Source organism: Sebastes fasciatus, chromosome 2 (genome assembly GCF_043250625.1).
Source record: "Sebastes fasciatus isolate fSebFas1 chromosome 2, fSebFas1.pri, whole genome shotgun sequence".
Lineage (NCBI taxonomy): Eukaryota > Metazoa > Chordata > Actinopteri > Perciformes > Sebastidae > Sebastes > Sebastes fasciatus.
In genome coordinates this window covers 18,765,135-18,783,736 of record NC_133796.1, presented here as the reverse complement: position 1 = coordinate 18,783,736, position 18,602 = coordinate 18,765,135, and the positions used below count along the sequence as shown (strand labels likewise).

The 18,602-nt window shown below is 40.7% G+C and overlaps 1 protein-coding gene across 1 annotated transcript; it reads left to right on the top strand.

Annotated features, from left to right (window-relative positions):
- The first annotated feature begins 2,772 nt into the window (after window positions 1-2,772).
- On the top strand, window positions 2,773-16,172 carry smyd2a (SET and MYND domain containing 2a). Its single transcript, XM_074612707.1, has 12 exons — window positions 2,773-3,087; window positions 6,275-6,338; window positions 7,016-7,126; window positions 8,229-8,289; window positions 9,876-10,003; window positions 10,719-10,786; window positions 11,561-11,663; window positions 11,799-11,909; window positions 13,688-13,808; window positions 13,991-14,165; window positions 14,474-14,582; window positions 14,753-16,172. Exons 1-12 carry the CDS (start codon window positions 2,915-2,917, stop codon window positions 14,834-14,836), a joined length of 1,308 nt encoding a protein of 435 aa, XP_074468808.1. The 5' UTR covers window positions 2,773-2,914; the 3' UTR covers window positions 14,837-16,172.
- The last annotated feature ends 2,430 nt before the right edge of the window (window positions 16,173-18,602 follow it).

The following is an 18,602-nucleotide window of genomic DNA, read 5'->3' as shown; positions in this document are numbered from 1 at the left end:
GTTGTGTATCTCATTCTTCTTCCCAGTCTCAGTTAGACCTGCAGGACACACCAGGGCGAGGACGTCTCTTAGCTGCTGATCTGGTGTCAGTCTTATAATGGACACGGGGTACAAATCTGTCGGTTTCCTTATTTGATTGTCTGCAAAATGTCTGGTAAAGGCAGAACCAACTCTCTGTGTGTGCGTTGGCTTAAAGCATCATTCAAAGAGAGTCTTGCAAACAGGCATCTCTATTAGCATTAAAAGGAGGCGTATATAACTGAACACCAGTCAATGAACAAGAGCGTCTTCCCCGCTGAGCCAGCAGGACTTTATTCATACTCACTGTGTGTTTTGAAGGGAAACAATCAACAGCTTTATATGATGGAATTTAACAAGAGAGGAGGTGTAAAGGTCCAGCTTTCTGTTCTCTCAGCGTTTCCCCCTCAAACAGGGAGCAGAGTTATGTCCTATGTCCTAACTAGAGGGATGTCTTCCTCCATCAGCCCACCTCAAATCCCCTTTTAGGATTAACAGAAGAAGAGCCCTCTCTGATATGTGAAAAACCCTGCTGAGACATCCAGCTCAGGACTGCTTAAGCTCCTCCATCTTTTGCTACGAGTAACAGTAACAGTTTGTGTGAGTCGGGGCATAAGAGTGGCTTAATGTGCACACGAGACAAAATACTGTACACGTCTCATCAACCAGTAAAGACAGATACAAGGTGAAACAGTAATCGGTGAACTAATGGGGTGTTTTCTAAGAGTGTGGCTTCATTGAACGATATGGCACGAGGGGTCACACATGTAAAAGTGTATATTTTTGTATATACCTACATCAGTGTGTGTACAGTATGTACATATATACAGTGTACTCAGCCGCGGTTCCTAGTTTTGTTGTCAGACTGTACAGCGCTTCTAACTGTCCCCTGTTTTATAGAAACTGCAGAAAATTCAACTTTGAATGAGGAGAAATGATTAACTTAAATAAATGCATTTATATATATAAACTAAACAGTGTTGATGTCTGCTTATTTATCTGAAAAATGTATTTTACATGTATTCTGAAACTTTTATATTTAAAGCTTTTTCCATCTGTCAGTTAAATGTTGTCCCTCTGGTTTGGAGCTTATATATGCCGTGCAGTGAGGCAGTATTTTGGGCAACATTAGTTTAACAATCCTGGTAGACCGTTTAATTAATAATGAATTACATGGCATCATATAGAGGTCCTAATAACCATATAAGCCACAGTACAATTGTGCTGTAATGACGAATTTAAATTTCTGCTAAGCCTCAAATTTCAGAACAATGCCGATATTTCCTCCTGCAGAGACGGGTTACTTGGGCAAAAGCAAGATGGTTAATGCAGTGACACATGTATAATGAAATGTGCATTATATGGACAAATACTTGAGGTAATTCCATGTTTTGTCCTAAATTGTATTTTGTACCAACTGGAGAAGACAGCCGTGGTTCTGTACCGAATCATTGTTTCTTCTGAGATTCCTCAACATGAAAAACAAAAGTATGTGGACAGTATGTGGACATCACTATGTTATTGTTTAGCATCTCATTCCATAACTATGGGCATCCATATGCTGCTTTAACAGTTTCAACTTTCCTTGGAAGGTTTTCCAAAAGACTTGGGAACCTGGCTGCAGAGATCTGCCCTGTAAGTGTGTTAAGGTTGGACAATAAGGCCTGGAGGCCAGTCATTATCTTTAAACTCGGAAAATATTTCTTTATGGAGCTTACTTTGTACAGCGGGGCTCTGTCATGTTGGAACTGAAGAGGAGCATCTGAGCTGCCCTCGTATGTTGAAGCATTAAGACTTCATTTGATTGGAACTAAGGAGTCTAACCTAAACCATGAAAAAAAGTCCCACTCTAAAAGTACACTTAAGTATGCTATGTTAAAGCTGCAGTGGGACATTTTTTAAAGCCTGAAAACAGAGCCATGAGGAGGTGCAGAAGTCCAGTTTTCTCTCAACATTTGAATTACAATATGCTGAAAGGTTTTTATGGACTTTTTGCCCAATGATGCCAAAAATATTATGCCTGCTGCAGGTTTAAAGGTCCCATATTATAAAAAAGTGCGATTTTCATGTTTTTTTTTATTATAAAGCAGTTTGAGTCCTATATAAGTATTGTGAAAGTATCGAAACACTGAATCCACAGGGAAATACACACAGCCCGCATTCAGAAACTCTGCATTTGAAACAAGCTGTCAGCATTTCTGCCCATTCGTGACGTCACAAATATACAATATTTAGACCCTTGACACAATTTTAAACGTAAACATTCTCAATGTGTCCCAGTTTATTTCCTGTTGCAGTGTATGTAAATGTCATCAGCTGACAGGAAGTACACATGGACCCAAGCTGTTGCCTAGCAACGCAATTCTGTTGCAATTCCGTCAAAATGCACTAAAACGGAGCGTTTCAGACAGAGGGTAAATACAGGTATATTCAGGCTGACAGTATGAGGAAAATAAAGTTTTTTTTTTAACATTACAGCATGTAAACATGTTATAGTAGAAACACAAAATACAAGTATGAACCTGAAAATGAGCATGATATGGGACCTTTAATATAGTATTTGATTGCAGAACTTCTACTTGTAGTGGACCATTAGTAAGTAATTGGTATTTTTACATATTTAAATGATCTGAATACTTCTTCCACCACTGACAGTGCATCTGGTCACCACAGAGTCCATCAGTACGTGCATTCTTACTGTACTTTACTTACTTGTCCATGAGTCTGTGCGGTCGCCTCTCCAGCAGGGGGCGATGAGAGTCACAGAGGACACACAGAGGACCGGAGAAGAAGACAGAGCTCAGGCTGAAGCAGATTACAGCAGTCAGCAGGACAGGTGGTGGTCGGTGTCGGTATCTGACCGGAGGAGAAGAACCGTGAATAACAACAACTGACCATGAAGAACGAAGGTATCGAGGGCACGGAGCGGTTCCTGAGCCCGGGCAGCGGCAGAGGCCTGCGGGCGGTGAGCAGCTTCAGTGAGGGAGAGATGGTGTTCGCCTGTCCAGCCTACTCCTACGTGTTGACGGTGAATGAGAGAGGAGCGCACTGTGAGCACTGCTTCTCCAGGTAAACACCTCATACCTCTATGAAACAAGCTGAGAAACACACCTCTGTGACAGGTAGCTCCAGGCTTTATTATTATTTAGCCTAGCTAGGAAGTGAGATGTGTCCAGTTGGCTAACCTGCTCACCTAGCTAGGTTAGCTTGTGTGAACCTGCTGGACATCTAACTACCTAAAGCTGCTGCTGGTGCAGACACCTACCTACCTAGCTGCTGGTGCAGACACCTACCTACCTACCTATAGCTGCTGGTGCAGACACCTACCTATAGCTGCTGGTGCAGACACCTACCTATAGCTGCTGGTGCAGACACCTACCTACCTATAGCTGCTGGTGCACACACCTACCTACCTATAGCTGCTGGTGCAGACACCTACCTACCTAGCTGCTGGTACACACACCTACCTACATAGCTGCTGGTGCACACACCTACCTACCTATAGCTGCTGGTGCAGACACCTACCTACCTATAGCTGCTGGTGCACACACCTACCTACCTATAGCTGCTGGTGCAGACACCTACCTACCTATAGCTGCTGGTGCAGACACCTACCTACCTATAGCTGCTGGTGCACACACCTACCTACCTATAGCTGCTGGTGCAGACACCTACCTACCTATAGCTGCTGGTGCAGACACCTACCTACCTAGCTGCTGGTACACACACCTACCTACATAGCTGCTGGTGCACACACCTAATTACCTATAGCTGCTGGTGCACACACCTACCTACCTATAGCTGCTGGTGCACACACCTACCTACCTATAGCTGCTGGTGCAGACACCTACCTACCTATAGCTGCTGGTGCACACACCTACCTACCTATAGCTGCTGGTGCAGACACCTACCTACCTAGCTGCTGGTACACACACCTACCTACATAGCTGCTGGTGCACACACCTACCTACCTATAGCTGCTGGTGCAGACACCTACCTACCTAGCTGCTGGTGCACACACCTACCTACCTATAGCTGCTGGTGCAGACACCTACCTACCTATAGCTGCTGGTGCAGACACCTACCTACCTATAGCTGCTGGTGCAGACACCTACCTACCTATAGCTGCTGGTGCACACACCTACCTACCTATAGCTGCTGGTGCACACACCTACCTACCTATAGCTGCTGGTGCAGACACCTACCTACCTATAGCTGCTGGTGCAGACACCTACCTACCTATAACTGCTGGTGCAGACACCTACCTACCTATAGCTGCTGGTGCAGACACCTAATTACCTATAGCTGCTGGTGCAGACACCTATCTACCTAGATGCTGGTGCAGACACCTACCTACATAGATGCTGGTGCAGACACCTACCTACATAGATGCTGGTGCAGACACCTACCTACATAGATGCTGGTGCAGCCATTAAATGGGTCAGTGCAGCTCACCTCACTGGCACTGCAGCATTTGTTTGTAGCACTGCAGAGTCAGGGGGAGTCTAAACATAGATAACAAAATGCACATACAAACAGCCTTACTGGTGTTTTTTAAAGCCAGACATGTAATGCTTTCCTATAGTCTAAATGAGTCTATTAATATGCAAGCACAGGGGTCAGCAACCTGCGGCTCCGGAGCCACATGAGGCTCTTTAGCCCCTCTCCAGTGGCTCCATGTGGATTTTTAAAAATGGAAATGAATAACTGTTTTTTTGTTTACATTTTCAATTTTAGTTATCATTGTTGTAGGTCTAATGTACGACGGTACAACAGAGTATTAGGGCCAGATTGAGGGGGAAAAAAATAATCTGAGATTTCAAGAATAAAGTCAGAAGTTTAAGAGAAAGAAAGTCGTTGTATTATGAGAATAAAGTCAACTACTTTGAAAGGGCACATACACTGAGAGGACGTATATCTTTGCAAATGACATAAAGTATTGACTGAGTTAATCTTTGCATATAAACTATGAATTAAAAATCGACAGTGTTTTGAGAACCAATACAGTATCACAAAACATAATATTGCGATATTCGATATTTTCTTACACCCCTACTTGTCATAGTGTGACATTCCTGCTTACACCATTACACATGAGATAATTATTTCTCAAAGTCAGCCTCTGTTCATCCCTACACATGGTTTTATGCAGCCAAGCAGTAGAAAGAAAAACCTGCAGTCTTCATGATATCAGTCTTGTCTGTGTTATTTTGAGGTTTAAAGTTTCAACCATTTATCAGTTAAACATGAATTTGAGTCATTTGGTAGTTTCCTGCTCTGGTAATGTTGTAGGATGTGGAGGGGTTAGAAAGAGCAGCCTACAATATTCAAAGAGTATTGACATGTGTAGGTGTGTATAGGCAAACTGTCAAATCATAAAAACAGGTTAAACTGCAGTGCACTGCACCTTTTAAAGTTCAGACCTCTAGCTTGTATTCTTGTCCTGTTGACATCTGATGAACTATGACACTCTTTATGAGACTTTTTAGAGTTAAATTAACTCTCCCTCAAACATGCGTCCTACCCAAGCTGCTGTTAAGATTTGTAGAGCAGTAAAAGGTTAGGATGCTAAATATAGTGGTCCATGTGTCCTAAGAGAGGAGGAGCCAAGAGATGAGAAGGCCAGGGGTGCATGTATGAATTAAGGGGGTGTAAGTGTGTACAGTTGCTCATATACAGCCAGAAAGACTCAGCCCTTTGCTGTAATAGTGATGTGTTTTACAAAATGACCTCTTTTTTGTATGAAAATGTTTGAAGAAATGGCCAGGAATTAAATTAGAAAGTCTTATTTTAATGCATATGGAGCAGTAAGGAATAAAATTAAAGTTTTGGCAACTAATTAACTTCTGTTGGTGTTTGAGCTTATGTTTTGTGCACCTGTGTGTGGAAGGAGGTGCGTTTGGACGGAAATGGTGACACAGACGTGCCATTTCAAACTAAAGGCGCATCTTAAAGATGACGATATGTATCGATGTTTTCACTTTGCATCGATGATATTGGTTCGTTGATCATTGAATTGAAATACATCAATTCATATTGATGTATTGTTACACCCCTAAGAAGTATGTCATTAAAAAGTTTCAATTTATTCGCACATCAACCAACTGAATAGTATCCGGTAAAGATGTCTCCCCACATGAAGTTGCACAGTGTGTTATTTCATATAGATGAATACAACTAAATCCTGCTGATATTACAGCGGTCCACTTATCACAGCTGTAGTAGATTAACATGTTGTGTGTTCATGTCATTACAGGAGAGAAGACCTTTTTAAGTGTGGCAAATGTAAGCAGGCCTACTACTGCAATATTGACTGTCAGGTAAGAGGGCTTACTGCTTCATTTTTGCATTTTCATTGTGGTTTCTGGGTCCGGATATGTGTGCCAGTTTCCACGGTGAACTAAAGCAACTTTTACTATTAAAAATATGTGGTCCTACAAATATCTGTTTTAGTCTTCATTAGTTTTGATATTTTTCCTATCAGTTTTCAAATGGAAGGACAAAGAGAAAGAGAAAAGGCAGAGACCGTCCATTTGATTGTACTTATATTATTGTTCTTGTGACCCACCTTGGGACCTTGGACCACGCATTGACAACCACTCCCGCAGAGCTCCATACAGGCAGTAGCATCCAGCTAGAGACAGAGAGAGCATGCGGTCACTTTGCTGTTGCTATGACAATTTGGTCTGTCCTCCCTCTGCCTCTGTATAGTTTTAGTTTCATGGCACAAAAAACACTCGATGCACTGCAGTAAAACTGAGTTTCTTTTGTGTGTGTGAAAGAGAGCGATAGAAAGAAAGAGAGAGAGATTAACTGGGGTACAAAAGCAAATCATTTATCATCCAATGTGTTCATTTTATTCTCTCTCTTTTTCTTTTGTCTCATGTATTGTCCTGTTGAATGGGATTACTTGCTGTAATAATGGAGGGTTACTAACTGCTATTTCTGTCTCTTTCTGTGTGTGTGTGTGTGTGTGTGTGTGTGTGTGTTTATGCAGAGAGGCGATTGGCCCATGCATAAGCTAGAGTGTGTAGCTATGTGTGCCTATGGGGAAAACTGGTGTCCATCAGAGACGGTCAGACTGGTGGCTCGAATCATCATGAAACAGGTAAATGTTTCAACATTCAGAGATGTCTTTTTTTATTGATAGCAACATGGATATCTATGCAGGAAATGTTTTAACATAAACCGCAAGCGAAAAGCAAGCAAAGAGAAAGAAGACAGATGTGAAATGAGACATCATCCCTCTCAATCTTTAAACAATACTGTGTGCAAAACTTGAAAGCACATTTTGAAGATTTTGAGACCTAAAGAGGAACTGAACTAAAGAGGAACTGTAAATGTACAAAATGAAGTAGAACTGAAATCTAAGATCTAAGACAAAATAAAGATGGAACTATATAGTTATAAAATACAATTATCCAGTGTGGACCGCACAATTTATCTTTCTCACGGAGGACTTTCTTACTGGTCAAACACAAGTGTAACTAATAACATGAATAATGGCTGCGGCTTATTCAGGTATTGTGCATGCTTTGTGCTTGTGTGGCTGCCTCGCTGGCATTCCTAAAGGAGAGCAATCCGTAATGTTATTAGTTACACAAGATTCTCCTGTCATCATTACAAGTCCAACCAAAACTCAAAATGATATTTGAAAGCTGATGGCTAAAAGGAGCCGTGTGAGAATGTGACTGAAAAAGTCGACACAAAGTTTTAAACCTTTAAACAAATTTTTATAGAAGATAAAGAGTCAAATAATATAAGTGGCTGGCCTGATAATAAGTTAATTTTATGAGCTAGACCATATTTTATATAATAAACCAGCTGTCAGCTGCTGAAACAGCGATGCAAAGGCTTCATTTATCTCAGTTTCATTTGTATACTTTTGCATGAGTAGTGTCATAGGAGTATCATGGGTGTCCGAAAAGTGACTTTTTCAGAGTGACATCAGCTTTAGCCACATTGTGAGTTAACAAAAACACTTACATCAAAGCAAATTCTACTTTTGCAATGTGAACATGGCCTTTTTGTTTGTGTAACTTCTGCAGAGCTTACTATTCCTTAATAATCTAGTCAATAAAAAGCCATGTTAAAAGTCCATGTAACTGAGAAATGCAGCTGCTTTATTTGAGCTGGATTTAGTCTCGTCCTTGTGAACTTTATTTTCAGGATTTAGCTTTTTTTTGACTAACATGCCTCTTATGTTGCAGAGAGTCACAACAGAGCGCACCCCTTCAGAAAGGCTGCTACTGCTCCAAGAGTTTGAATCCCGTAAGTAGACGTGTGTGAATACATGAGCGTGTATGTTTAGTTACATTTGTGTGCATTTTTAGTTACACTCTGTGTGTGTGTGTGACTTTTCTGTGTCTCTGCAGTTGTGGCAGTGTGTCTATTAATATCCTCCGCCGTAGCCTCCAGTCCTGGTTCTGTCTCTTTTTATTCACTCAAAGTCTGCAGAGCTCTGGGATTTAAATCCCAGGTTTCTGGGTGCTGTAATTTCATGTTCTCTACCCTCCTTTTAAAAACTACCACCACTGTGCCCTTGGGCAAGATACTCAACCCTCCTCTCTGGTAGACTGTGGTTGTACTGAGAAGCTCTTAAGTGTTAACATATGTACTCCAAATACTTTGATTTATAGCTTTATCATAGTTGTTAAAACGAGACTGTGTTCCATGTAAGTGCCCTCAAACTGTTTTCTCTGCTTCGTTTGGTATTATCATTTAGTCTGAGCTGTTGTTGCAGCCTCAGATGTGTCATCAGAGGATTGTCACAGAATTAACCTTCACACCTGTTTCTCATGCACACAAAGCAAATCAGTGGCCAGCTGCTGCCTGCTGCTACCAGTCTGTGTTTGTGTGTGTGTGTGTGTGTGTGTGTGACTGACAATGACACATGGCCTGTAGCAGTGGTATATCCTACACCTACTAACACTGAGTGGTTCTTCTATGGAGCAACAACAACAACAAAAATGGATGCAATTCTGGATGAATAGTCAACTTTATGTTTTATCGGTTGTCATTATCAGATTCCCATGTGTGTATTTGTTTGTTTGTTTTACCTGGCTGGTCCTCATTTTCTCTTCTCTAAAATGGACGCACTGCCTCAAACACTAAAAAACACCAAAGGCCCAGACATACCAAACCGATATCAGAACTTGCGTCGCCTCTCACAGCCGACGGCCAACTACGACGTACATTCTGCGCCTGCATGAGAGGAAATAACTCTCCCTACCAGCAGGCGGCGGTTGTCTGTATTCGTCATTCAAAAACGGAAACCGGAAGACCGAGGACGGCGGATATACAAGCCGTTGTTATACGTACATGAAATAAAGCGGCGTTTACCGACCATTTTCACACCACTCTCACTCACCACTTAGCTCCATTCCAGATGGCCATGTCACTGTGAAAATATCTGTGTATTGGAATGATTAGATGAAGATGAAGATGAAAAAAGAGATGAGCCTTCTGTGTTTTTCATCTTGACCTTACTCGTTGGCTTGCTTTCCTCACTTCCATTTCTAATCTCGTGCACTGATTCGTTTAAGCTGAACAGCCAATCAGAGTGATTTCTCTCACTGACGATTCAACATTAATCGGACAAAAAAAACTTAAATACAGCTAACAGTACGGGACACACTGCACAAACTAGGCCGACAGACGCTCACCGACGGCCCCAAACTGTTTGACGGCCGGCTTTCTGCTTGGTGTGTCGGGGCCTAAAAGTCTTAAGTCCAACCAGTGGCCCAATAAAGCTCCAATGTTCATCACAACCAGCCAAACTCTGTTCTTTCTTTCCGTCCTGTATGTCTTGATTGTCTCTTATTCTTTTTCTGTCTGTGTTTGATTGCCTTTTCCAGATTTAGATAAGATGGACAGTGAGAAGGACGAGCTGAACCAGACAGACATCGCAGCGCTGCACCACTTCTACTCCAAACACATCAGTAACCTTCCTGACGAACAGGCTCTCACTGAGCTATTCGCACAGGTAAAACTAAATAACACTACGTCCTTCCCCACATAGAAATTCACTGATTAAAAAACACCTTTTGTTCTTAGAAGGATTCAGGATCTTGGGTTGGGTGTGTTTTGTTACTGTCGCGTGATTGGTTAGGAGAGGTTTTCGCTGACACAAAGACGGCCGTTGACCTTTCTCGATCTGTGGAAGAACATGCAGGGTTGCAACATACACAACAGATTTAGACACACGGTGTGCAAATATAGTGTTCACATACTACTAATACATTTAATGCTTGTGTTCACACATCTTTTTATCTTCCTCCCCTCACATCATCAGTTGTCCTTCACTTGCGGCGCTCTGAAGCACATGTTGAGGTGAAACCAGGATCTGTATCACACACACCCACACTGGTGTCGTCTGTTTAACTCTGCAGCGGTTCGCTCTTTAATTTGATCTGTCTGTCGGTGCTGCTCTCTCCTTTCTCTCCAAGCTACACCAAGCCAGCCTCTTTGGCTTCTCATCTCACAGCTACATTTAATCTCCAATACCGGATTTCCTCCTCCTCCTCTTCAGTGGAGGGGGTGTTACAGCACATGTGAGTCAAGGGTGATGCAAGTTGTATGATCATATTACTCACCCTGCTGTTCTCTGTCTCCACCTGTTTGTTTGTGTCTTCCCTTCTTTCTTTCTCGCTCTGTCTCTCATTCTCTCTCCTGTTTCTCCAATCTTCTTTTTTCTCTAGGTTAACTGTAATGGTTTCACCATAGAGGATGAGGAGCTCTCCCATCTGGGATCAGCTGTTTTTCCTGAGTAGGTAGATCATGTCAACACATTCATCAGTGCATTTCACTCTTTTTATAAAGTTTGAAAGGACAGTGTTTGTCAACGTGTCCTCCATCTGTCTCCTTGCATGCATACTCAGTCTCTTCCTCAGTGCCTTTTCTTTCCAGCTCTTTCCATTATTGTTTAGCGATTTCAGTCTGTGTATTTCTCAGCTGCTTCTGATTCGCTTAATTTTGTAGTTTTTCTCTCTTTTTTTTAATAATCAGTGTAGCATATACATTAATTTGGGATGGGAATCACAAGAGGCCCCACGATACAATATGTCACAATACGATCTTATCTAATTTTAAACATGTTGCTATATGCGGAGTACTGCTATAAGATATATTGCAATATATAACCTTTTTTCAACTACACATTCTGCAGTTTGTCAACATCTGTTGTATCTAATAAGATACAGTTTTCACTCTGTTCATATCAGCTTTCATTCACATATCTTGAGGTCAGAGGTCAAGGGACTCATTTGAAAATGGCCATGCCAGTTTTTCCTCGCCAAAATTTAGCCCAACTTTGGAGCGTTATTTAATATTCTTCCCGAAAAGCGTCCAGGATCCATCGGATTGTTAAGAGGTAGTTTATATAATAAAAGATCGATACTTGGCGTCCGTGTATCAATACAACATTGACCTTCATGTAGTTCCAACACCATAAAGCTGTGAATGTTTTTATCACAATTCTCTGATTTTCACAATTATTTTTTAAACCTTTTGTGATTCTCCTCCTTTCTTTTCTTCCTTCCAGTGTAGCACTGATGAATCACAGCTGTAGTCCTAATGTCATAGTGACCTATAAAGGCACAGTGGCAGAGGTCAGAGCCGTCCAGGAGATAAACCCTGGAGATGAGGTAAGTAAACACTGGACTCATCTAGCAACAACGCTGCTTCTTAGTGACCACCTACAATCATGAAGAAATACAGCAGCTTATTACAGTCTCTTTATTTTGATTGATGCATGATTATCTCTCTCTCTCTGTCTGTAGGTCTTTAACAGCTACATAGACCTGCTCTATCCAACAGAGGACAGGAAAGAGAGGTTGTTAGATTCCTACTTCTTCACATGCCAGTGTACTGAGTGCACCTCCAAGTCCAAGGTACCGTAGTCTCTGAAGCTCATACGCCTTCATTAGTTACGTTTTTCAAATAATTTATTTATGATACACATTCACTGAATGTAATGTTCTTGGCCGATTCCATTTTTTTTTTTCTTTGTAAGAACTATAATTGACAGAATACTCAAACATTTTGTAACCGTTCTTTCATGGAAAATTTAAATTAAATTGTACGTTCATAATAAAACAAGACCTTCTCTCACTCAAACAAATCTCAAAATAAAAGTGCTCCAGATTACTGGACAAATAAAATCCAACTCCACGGCTTCGACCGGTAGCTGATCGATTGGTGCGTCTTTAATATATAGAATATAGGTAACCTTTTTGCATTGTTGATGTGAGGAATATACTAGAAAGTGTCTCATCTGCACCAGTCTCTGCTGTCTGTTGGAGAAATAGTCAAGTTAAGTCAAGTCAGTTTTATTTGTATAGCCCAAAATCACAAATTTGCCTCAGGGGGCTTTACAATCTGTACAGGATACGACACCCTCTGTCCTTTACAGTACGACCCTCTCATCGGATAAGGAAAAACTCCCCCCAAAAAAAACCTTTTAACAGGGAAAAAAGAAAAAATGGAAGAAACGTCAGGAAGAGCAACAGAGGAGGGATCCCCCTTTCAATAGATGTCGTGTGTACAGAGTAACAGCAAAATGAAAATACAACATAGACAATCCATATGGCAAAAATTAATACATATAATGTGAACATATGTTCTGAACTGCAGGTTCATGCCTCGTTCGTGTCCTCACCGTGTGTTACTGCCTTCCTTTGTTTGAAATTGTGTCTTGTGACACTGTCAAGCAAACTGAGTAGCCGTGTCCCAATTCTATGCTACATACTAATATTTATACATGGTAAATGGTAAATGGACTTGCATTTATATAGCACCTTTCTCGTCTTCCGACCAGTCAAAGTGCTTTACACTACATGTCAGCATTCACTCATTCACACACACATTCATACCTGCCCATCAGGATCTAATCTAAATACTCATTCACACACTGATGGCACATATGGACTGGAGGAGCTGGGGATCAAACCGCTGACCTTCCGACTGGTGGGCGACCCGCTCTACCTCTGAGCCACAGCCGTCCCTAATAATATGTGCTTTATATATACCAAAGGCTGTGGAGGGTGGACACTTTCGATTCAGTCCCAGACAAGGACAGAAAGTGTCACCTGTGTGATTTGGATGACGTTGAGAATAAAATGCACTCTTTATTCCACTGTCCATGTCGACTTAACATCCCAGTGTGTTCGATATAGCCAATGAATTTAGATTACAACACGTGGAAGGCGTTTGACATAACTCTGTTTTTGTTAAATGCTTCATCAACATATGGGAGTGTTGCATGTTTACTTTGTTTATCTGATAAAATGTGGCTGACACATGTATTCAGTTTCCTTTAGTGTCTTGTAAGCCCAAACAGGCTGAGCACTTTTAGGTGTATGATGGTTAAATAAAAAAGAATTATAATTAATTCACTATTCTTTAAAGCATATCTTCCTTTTGGTAGGAAATGATTCCAGACATGTGCCAACATATGTCAATACTATGTCTAGTACTACATACCAGTCAGGATTAACGTGTACAGTAGTATGAAACTGGGACGCGGCTAGTGTTGCACAGTTGTACAGTTAAAAGGCTCTGTCGTACAGTTGTTCTTTTTACATAACTTCCTTAAAGCTTTAGAGAATCTTGTGTAGGATATGTTACCGTACAACTGTTACTTATGTTATTTCTTTCCATCTCTTTCTAGGACAAAGAAAAAATGGAGATCAGAAAGCTGAGTTCTCCACCAGAGCCAGAGGAAATACGATCCATGGTCTATTACGCCAAGAATGTCATCGAGGAGTTCAGGAAGGCCAAACACTACAAGAATATCCTCTTCCTCTGTTTATAACTGTATTTCTCTTTTGTTTCCATTTTCCTTGTTCGTAAGTCTTTTCCCTCTCAGTCAGTCAGTTTGTCAGTCTGTCTTTATCAAGGGCGACCTTTCACTTCCCAGCCACCTCTTCTTTTTCCACATAGTCCGTGTCATTATTCCTTGACTCTCTGGCACCCCCCAGTGAGCTGCTGGAGATATGTGAGCTCAGCCAGGAGAAGATGGGAGCTATATTTGCAGACACCAACGTCTACATGCTGCACATGATGTATCAGGCCATGGGTGTCTGTCTCTACATGCAGGACTGGGACGGAGCTATGAACTACGGAGAGAAGATCATCCAGCCGTACAGGTGAATGGATCTGCAGGGTGGAAGTAATAGAGTTACAATAGATCATTGTAAAATAAGTCAATCAGTTGTACCAGCAGCACTAGTAGTACGGAGGTGGATTATGAAGCCCTACATTTGTAATGAGATTTTATCCAGATCTCCGAGTTTGTCAAAGTTCTTGTAAGAATGAGGATTTTATTGTTGTACTCTCCCAGCTTGATATGTTTTAAACTACAACTAAACCCATTGTAACATTAATTATAGATGCTATCTTGTTTCCTCTCGCATTCCTTGCTCGGCCTGATGCATAAATGATATTCTCTCTACAGTGTTCACTACCCAGCCTACTCTCTGAACGTTGCGTCTATGTATCTGAAACTGGGACGTCTGTATTTGGGGCTGGAGAAGAAGACACAAGGAATCAAAGCTCTGAAGAAGGTACGTTTAAAGACATCTGGCCAGTTGGTATATTAATTAATAAAGTGGCAAAGTGAAGGAAGTGATTGTTTTACAAACTGCTGTGCCACATCATACATTTGAAGTTTGATAATTCCAAAGAATGTGGTGTCTTTTAATGACTTTAAAATACATGTTTTTTCTGTCTTCAGGCTGTTGCCATCATGGAGGTGGCTCATGGGAAGGATCACTTTTATGTAGCAGAAGTCAAACGAGATATCGAGGAGCATAAATAAACGAGGTGCAGCAGGAGGAGCAAAAAGATTAAAGAGGGAGGCACTGGATAGAGGAACCTCTCTTAAAGCAACAACAAAAATACACATCACAGCTGCATGCCATGCATCTTATAGCGCTCCGTTTTTCGTCGCACACTTTATTGTTTTTCATGCCTCTTTTGTAGGCAGGGTTTCTTTTTGGCTGAGGATGGCCATGTTTTGTACCTGCGGCTTCCTACTTCCTGTCAGACTTGGAATTAAAAGCAGACACATTTGGGTTAAAATGTTTGGAATGAAAGAAGTGACTTGAATACTTTCTGTGTGCTGAAGCTCACTCGACACTCATACTATAATTCAAAAAAGGATCACATTAGGTGAAAAAATAAAAACTTAAGACTGCCTTTAAAGCTGTCTCTTAGAGGAAACAAAGCTTTCATTTGACAGCTACTTAAACTCTATTTTCTGATGTGAAATGCCCAGTTTTTCTTACCTTGTGAGACTGAAATCATCCACTGTGTTCTGTAGACTCATCAACAGACCATTTTCACCATCATCGATGTCTTTTGCAGCAGTTTTAGCTGCACAATTGTGCTCCAGAGCAGCTGTATAATGATTTGGATGTCTGTACAAACTGAGTAGTTGTTATGAAGGGCATTACTACTTATTCCCAGCCAATGCATTTTAATTCTATCAAACAGAGTTTCTGGCTTCATTGATTTTTGTTTAAACTGTGAAAAAATAATGACTCACTGACCATGCATCAGGTACTCTGTAGCAACGCAGAAGAGAACTATTCCTGAATGAATAAGCAGTGGTTTGATTGGCTCGTCTTACAGTATATGTTGCTTGTTTTAAAGAACCAGAAAAAAGTGTTGCATGTTTATGTTTTTTTTTTTCATATGCGGCTTGTTGACCAAAGGGGCCACGGGTTTAACTGACTAGGAACCAGCTATTATTCTCTGTTCACAGTGTATCCTTAAACCGGGGAGCTGATCTGAGACCAGGTTGCCTCTTAAGTCACAGTGAAGACATTGGTACTATGACCTGACCAGTGATCCTGGATCAGAGCCCCGTTGCTCTCAGGAAAAAAGGCGCAACACTGTAGCTTTTGTTGCCTTTTGTCAAGAGATGCATTATTGTACCTGTTTAAGTGTTTTCTCGGAAGCATCGTGAATCCAGATTGTCATTACCCCGGGAATGAAATCACTTCAGCAGCAGTGGGCAGAATATAATCATGCAGTATAACCTGGTAGGATAACCTTTTACATGCAGCTGATAACGAGGGGGGATATCATCCTCACCATACATTTTTAATTTCATAATGAACAAGAATGAATGAAAAATAAAAAAAGGGAAATGCATCTCCCTTTAATCTCTGCTTCAACCATCATTTTTGCACTCCTTTAAACTGAAACTGGGACTGAGATTATTTAAACCATATTACAAAACTTTTTAAGAAAGTATTACCTTCAGCAGGAATGGATACTCAAATAAAATAGAATCTTTATCGTAAAAATGTGTTGACAATCAGGTTGGTCAGAGATGCCGGTTAAATGACCCCGATCCCAAATCATGGAAGCAGGAGGAGCAGTTACAGGTCGTGAAACTAGTTTTCTCTATGCTGTAGATTTGACTGAATCATTATAAAGAAATATAAGACTAAGCATGCAGCAGGGTTTGAAGGAGGCTTTAAAAAGTTGAGGCAATGCCAAGATCACCTGGACCTTAAGGGTTCATGTTGCACTCAAATTTTCTACAATTTTTGTGACCAAATGATGTCAAAATTGCAAACCTGTAAGCACATTTTGATTATTTTTTATCAGTTTCTGTTAGTGGACAGTTGGCCTGCCTGCAGTCTTCACACTATACACCACCAGAGGAACTACAGTCACAGATCAAATCATTCTTTTTAATGCCTGTAGCTTCTCCCTCTTGTTTACTATGGATGCAGCTTTACACACCACATGAATGTGGGTTACTGAGGGTTAGGAATAACCCTTTGTTATGAGTTGTCTGTGGTCATATTTGTAGCAACTCCTGCATGGGTGACTCTTTTTGTCACATGCAATGATGCATCTAGAAGGTGCCTGCCTTACAGTTTTGCATGGCTAATCCAAAAGCATCGTTTCAGCAACTCTGTTCCACATGTTTATTTTTGTGTATGTTTTTACAAAGGAAAGACACAATGAAAAGAGGGTTTGTGGGCTGGTTTGCACAATCCATAAAACATCTAAACCCTCTGTTTGCCAGATTTGAGCACTTCATTTTATTTCTGGCCAGACTCTAAGAACATGCATATGATTTTTTTTTTTCTTCTGTGATGTCATGAAAGAAAACCTGTGACACAAGGGTTAAAACAGTCAAATCAATACTCATGCTGCATGTATAACACCAAATGAAAGGCCATCCAGATGACCGTTTTTTCTGTAATGAACTGTTACTTAATCAGGCATGAATGTTATGCTATTGGAATGCACAACTTAAATCTGAGCCTCTGATTCTTTCTGTACCATGTCAGTGGAACTCAATAAATGGCAGTATGGCACTTGCTTTGATATATATTTTATTCTTATTTAACCAGGAAGTCTCTTGAGATGCATTATCTATAAACACAACTTTTTCTGTGTCAAATCTGAGTTATCCGATTGTTGTTTTTTCCTTTACAGTCAAAACTGTCAATGGTGTGCTCTATTATAGATCTGAACCTAGAAACAGCAGTAGCAGAGGTGAATATGAGGACTACATAAACATCACCTCCGACCCCTATACAGTACCAATTGATTCAATTATAAAGCATCTATCAGATATATTCACTCCACTGAACTATCAGTACTTCTAGACTGTAAGTACTGTAGCATCATACCAGGCAGACCATCTTGTGAGGCAATTAAAAGAATAACCATTTCCTGAGTCAGCTGTGCAAATGATTATATCTTCAAGGTGAGCCTAAAGTCTGTTTAACTGACCATATCATAGTTTAGGAAAGCAACGGGTAAAACAAAGGATGTATGTCTGTCTGTGTATAGCAGTAGTAGGTTGTGCGCCTGGTAGATAGCTCAGGGCGTTGGCCTTTTTCTATTCATAACCAGTCATAGATGGAGGGAGGAGAGAGGAGAGGGAGGAGGAGCCCACTCGGTAGAGGCAGCATGTCCATGCCTGGCCAGTTGAGTAGTTTTTGTTCTTATAACAAATAAAATAAAATGAAATAATACCAGATAAAATAAATTAATAAATAATAAAGGAACAAATATAAAAATAAAGAAAACTAAAAAAGCCAACAGAACTGGGCAAAGATCAATATCAATATCATGTGACTGTGTACAGTGTGTCAGGGTGCAAATGGGAAAGAAAGCTTTTAGGTTTTCGGCACCTACTTCCTGGAATAATTTGCAATCTGACCTTCAACTTCAAAACTTAGTTACCTTGAATGAGTTTAAAGCTCTGGTTGTCTGTGTGCAAGTGTTTTGTATCAGCAAGTTTTAATGTTGTTAATGTATGTGTTGTCTGTTACTTTTACTATAACTGTCTTGCTGCTATCTTGGCCAGGTCTCCCTTGTAAAATAGATCTTTGATCTCAATGGGACTAACCTGGTTATTTAAAGGAAAATAATAATAAAACAAAAAAATCAATTAATCAAATTAAGGCAAGATTAAAAAAATAAATAAATAGATAGATAGGCAAGTAAAAGAATGATGGATAAAAAAGATGTGTGTGTCTGTGGGACACATCCTGATAATAACCTGTTAGTGGGGTGTACCATGGATGTATTAGGGTGCACTTACCAGG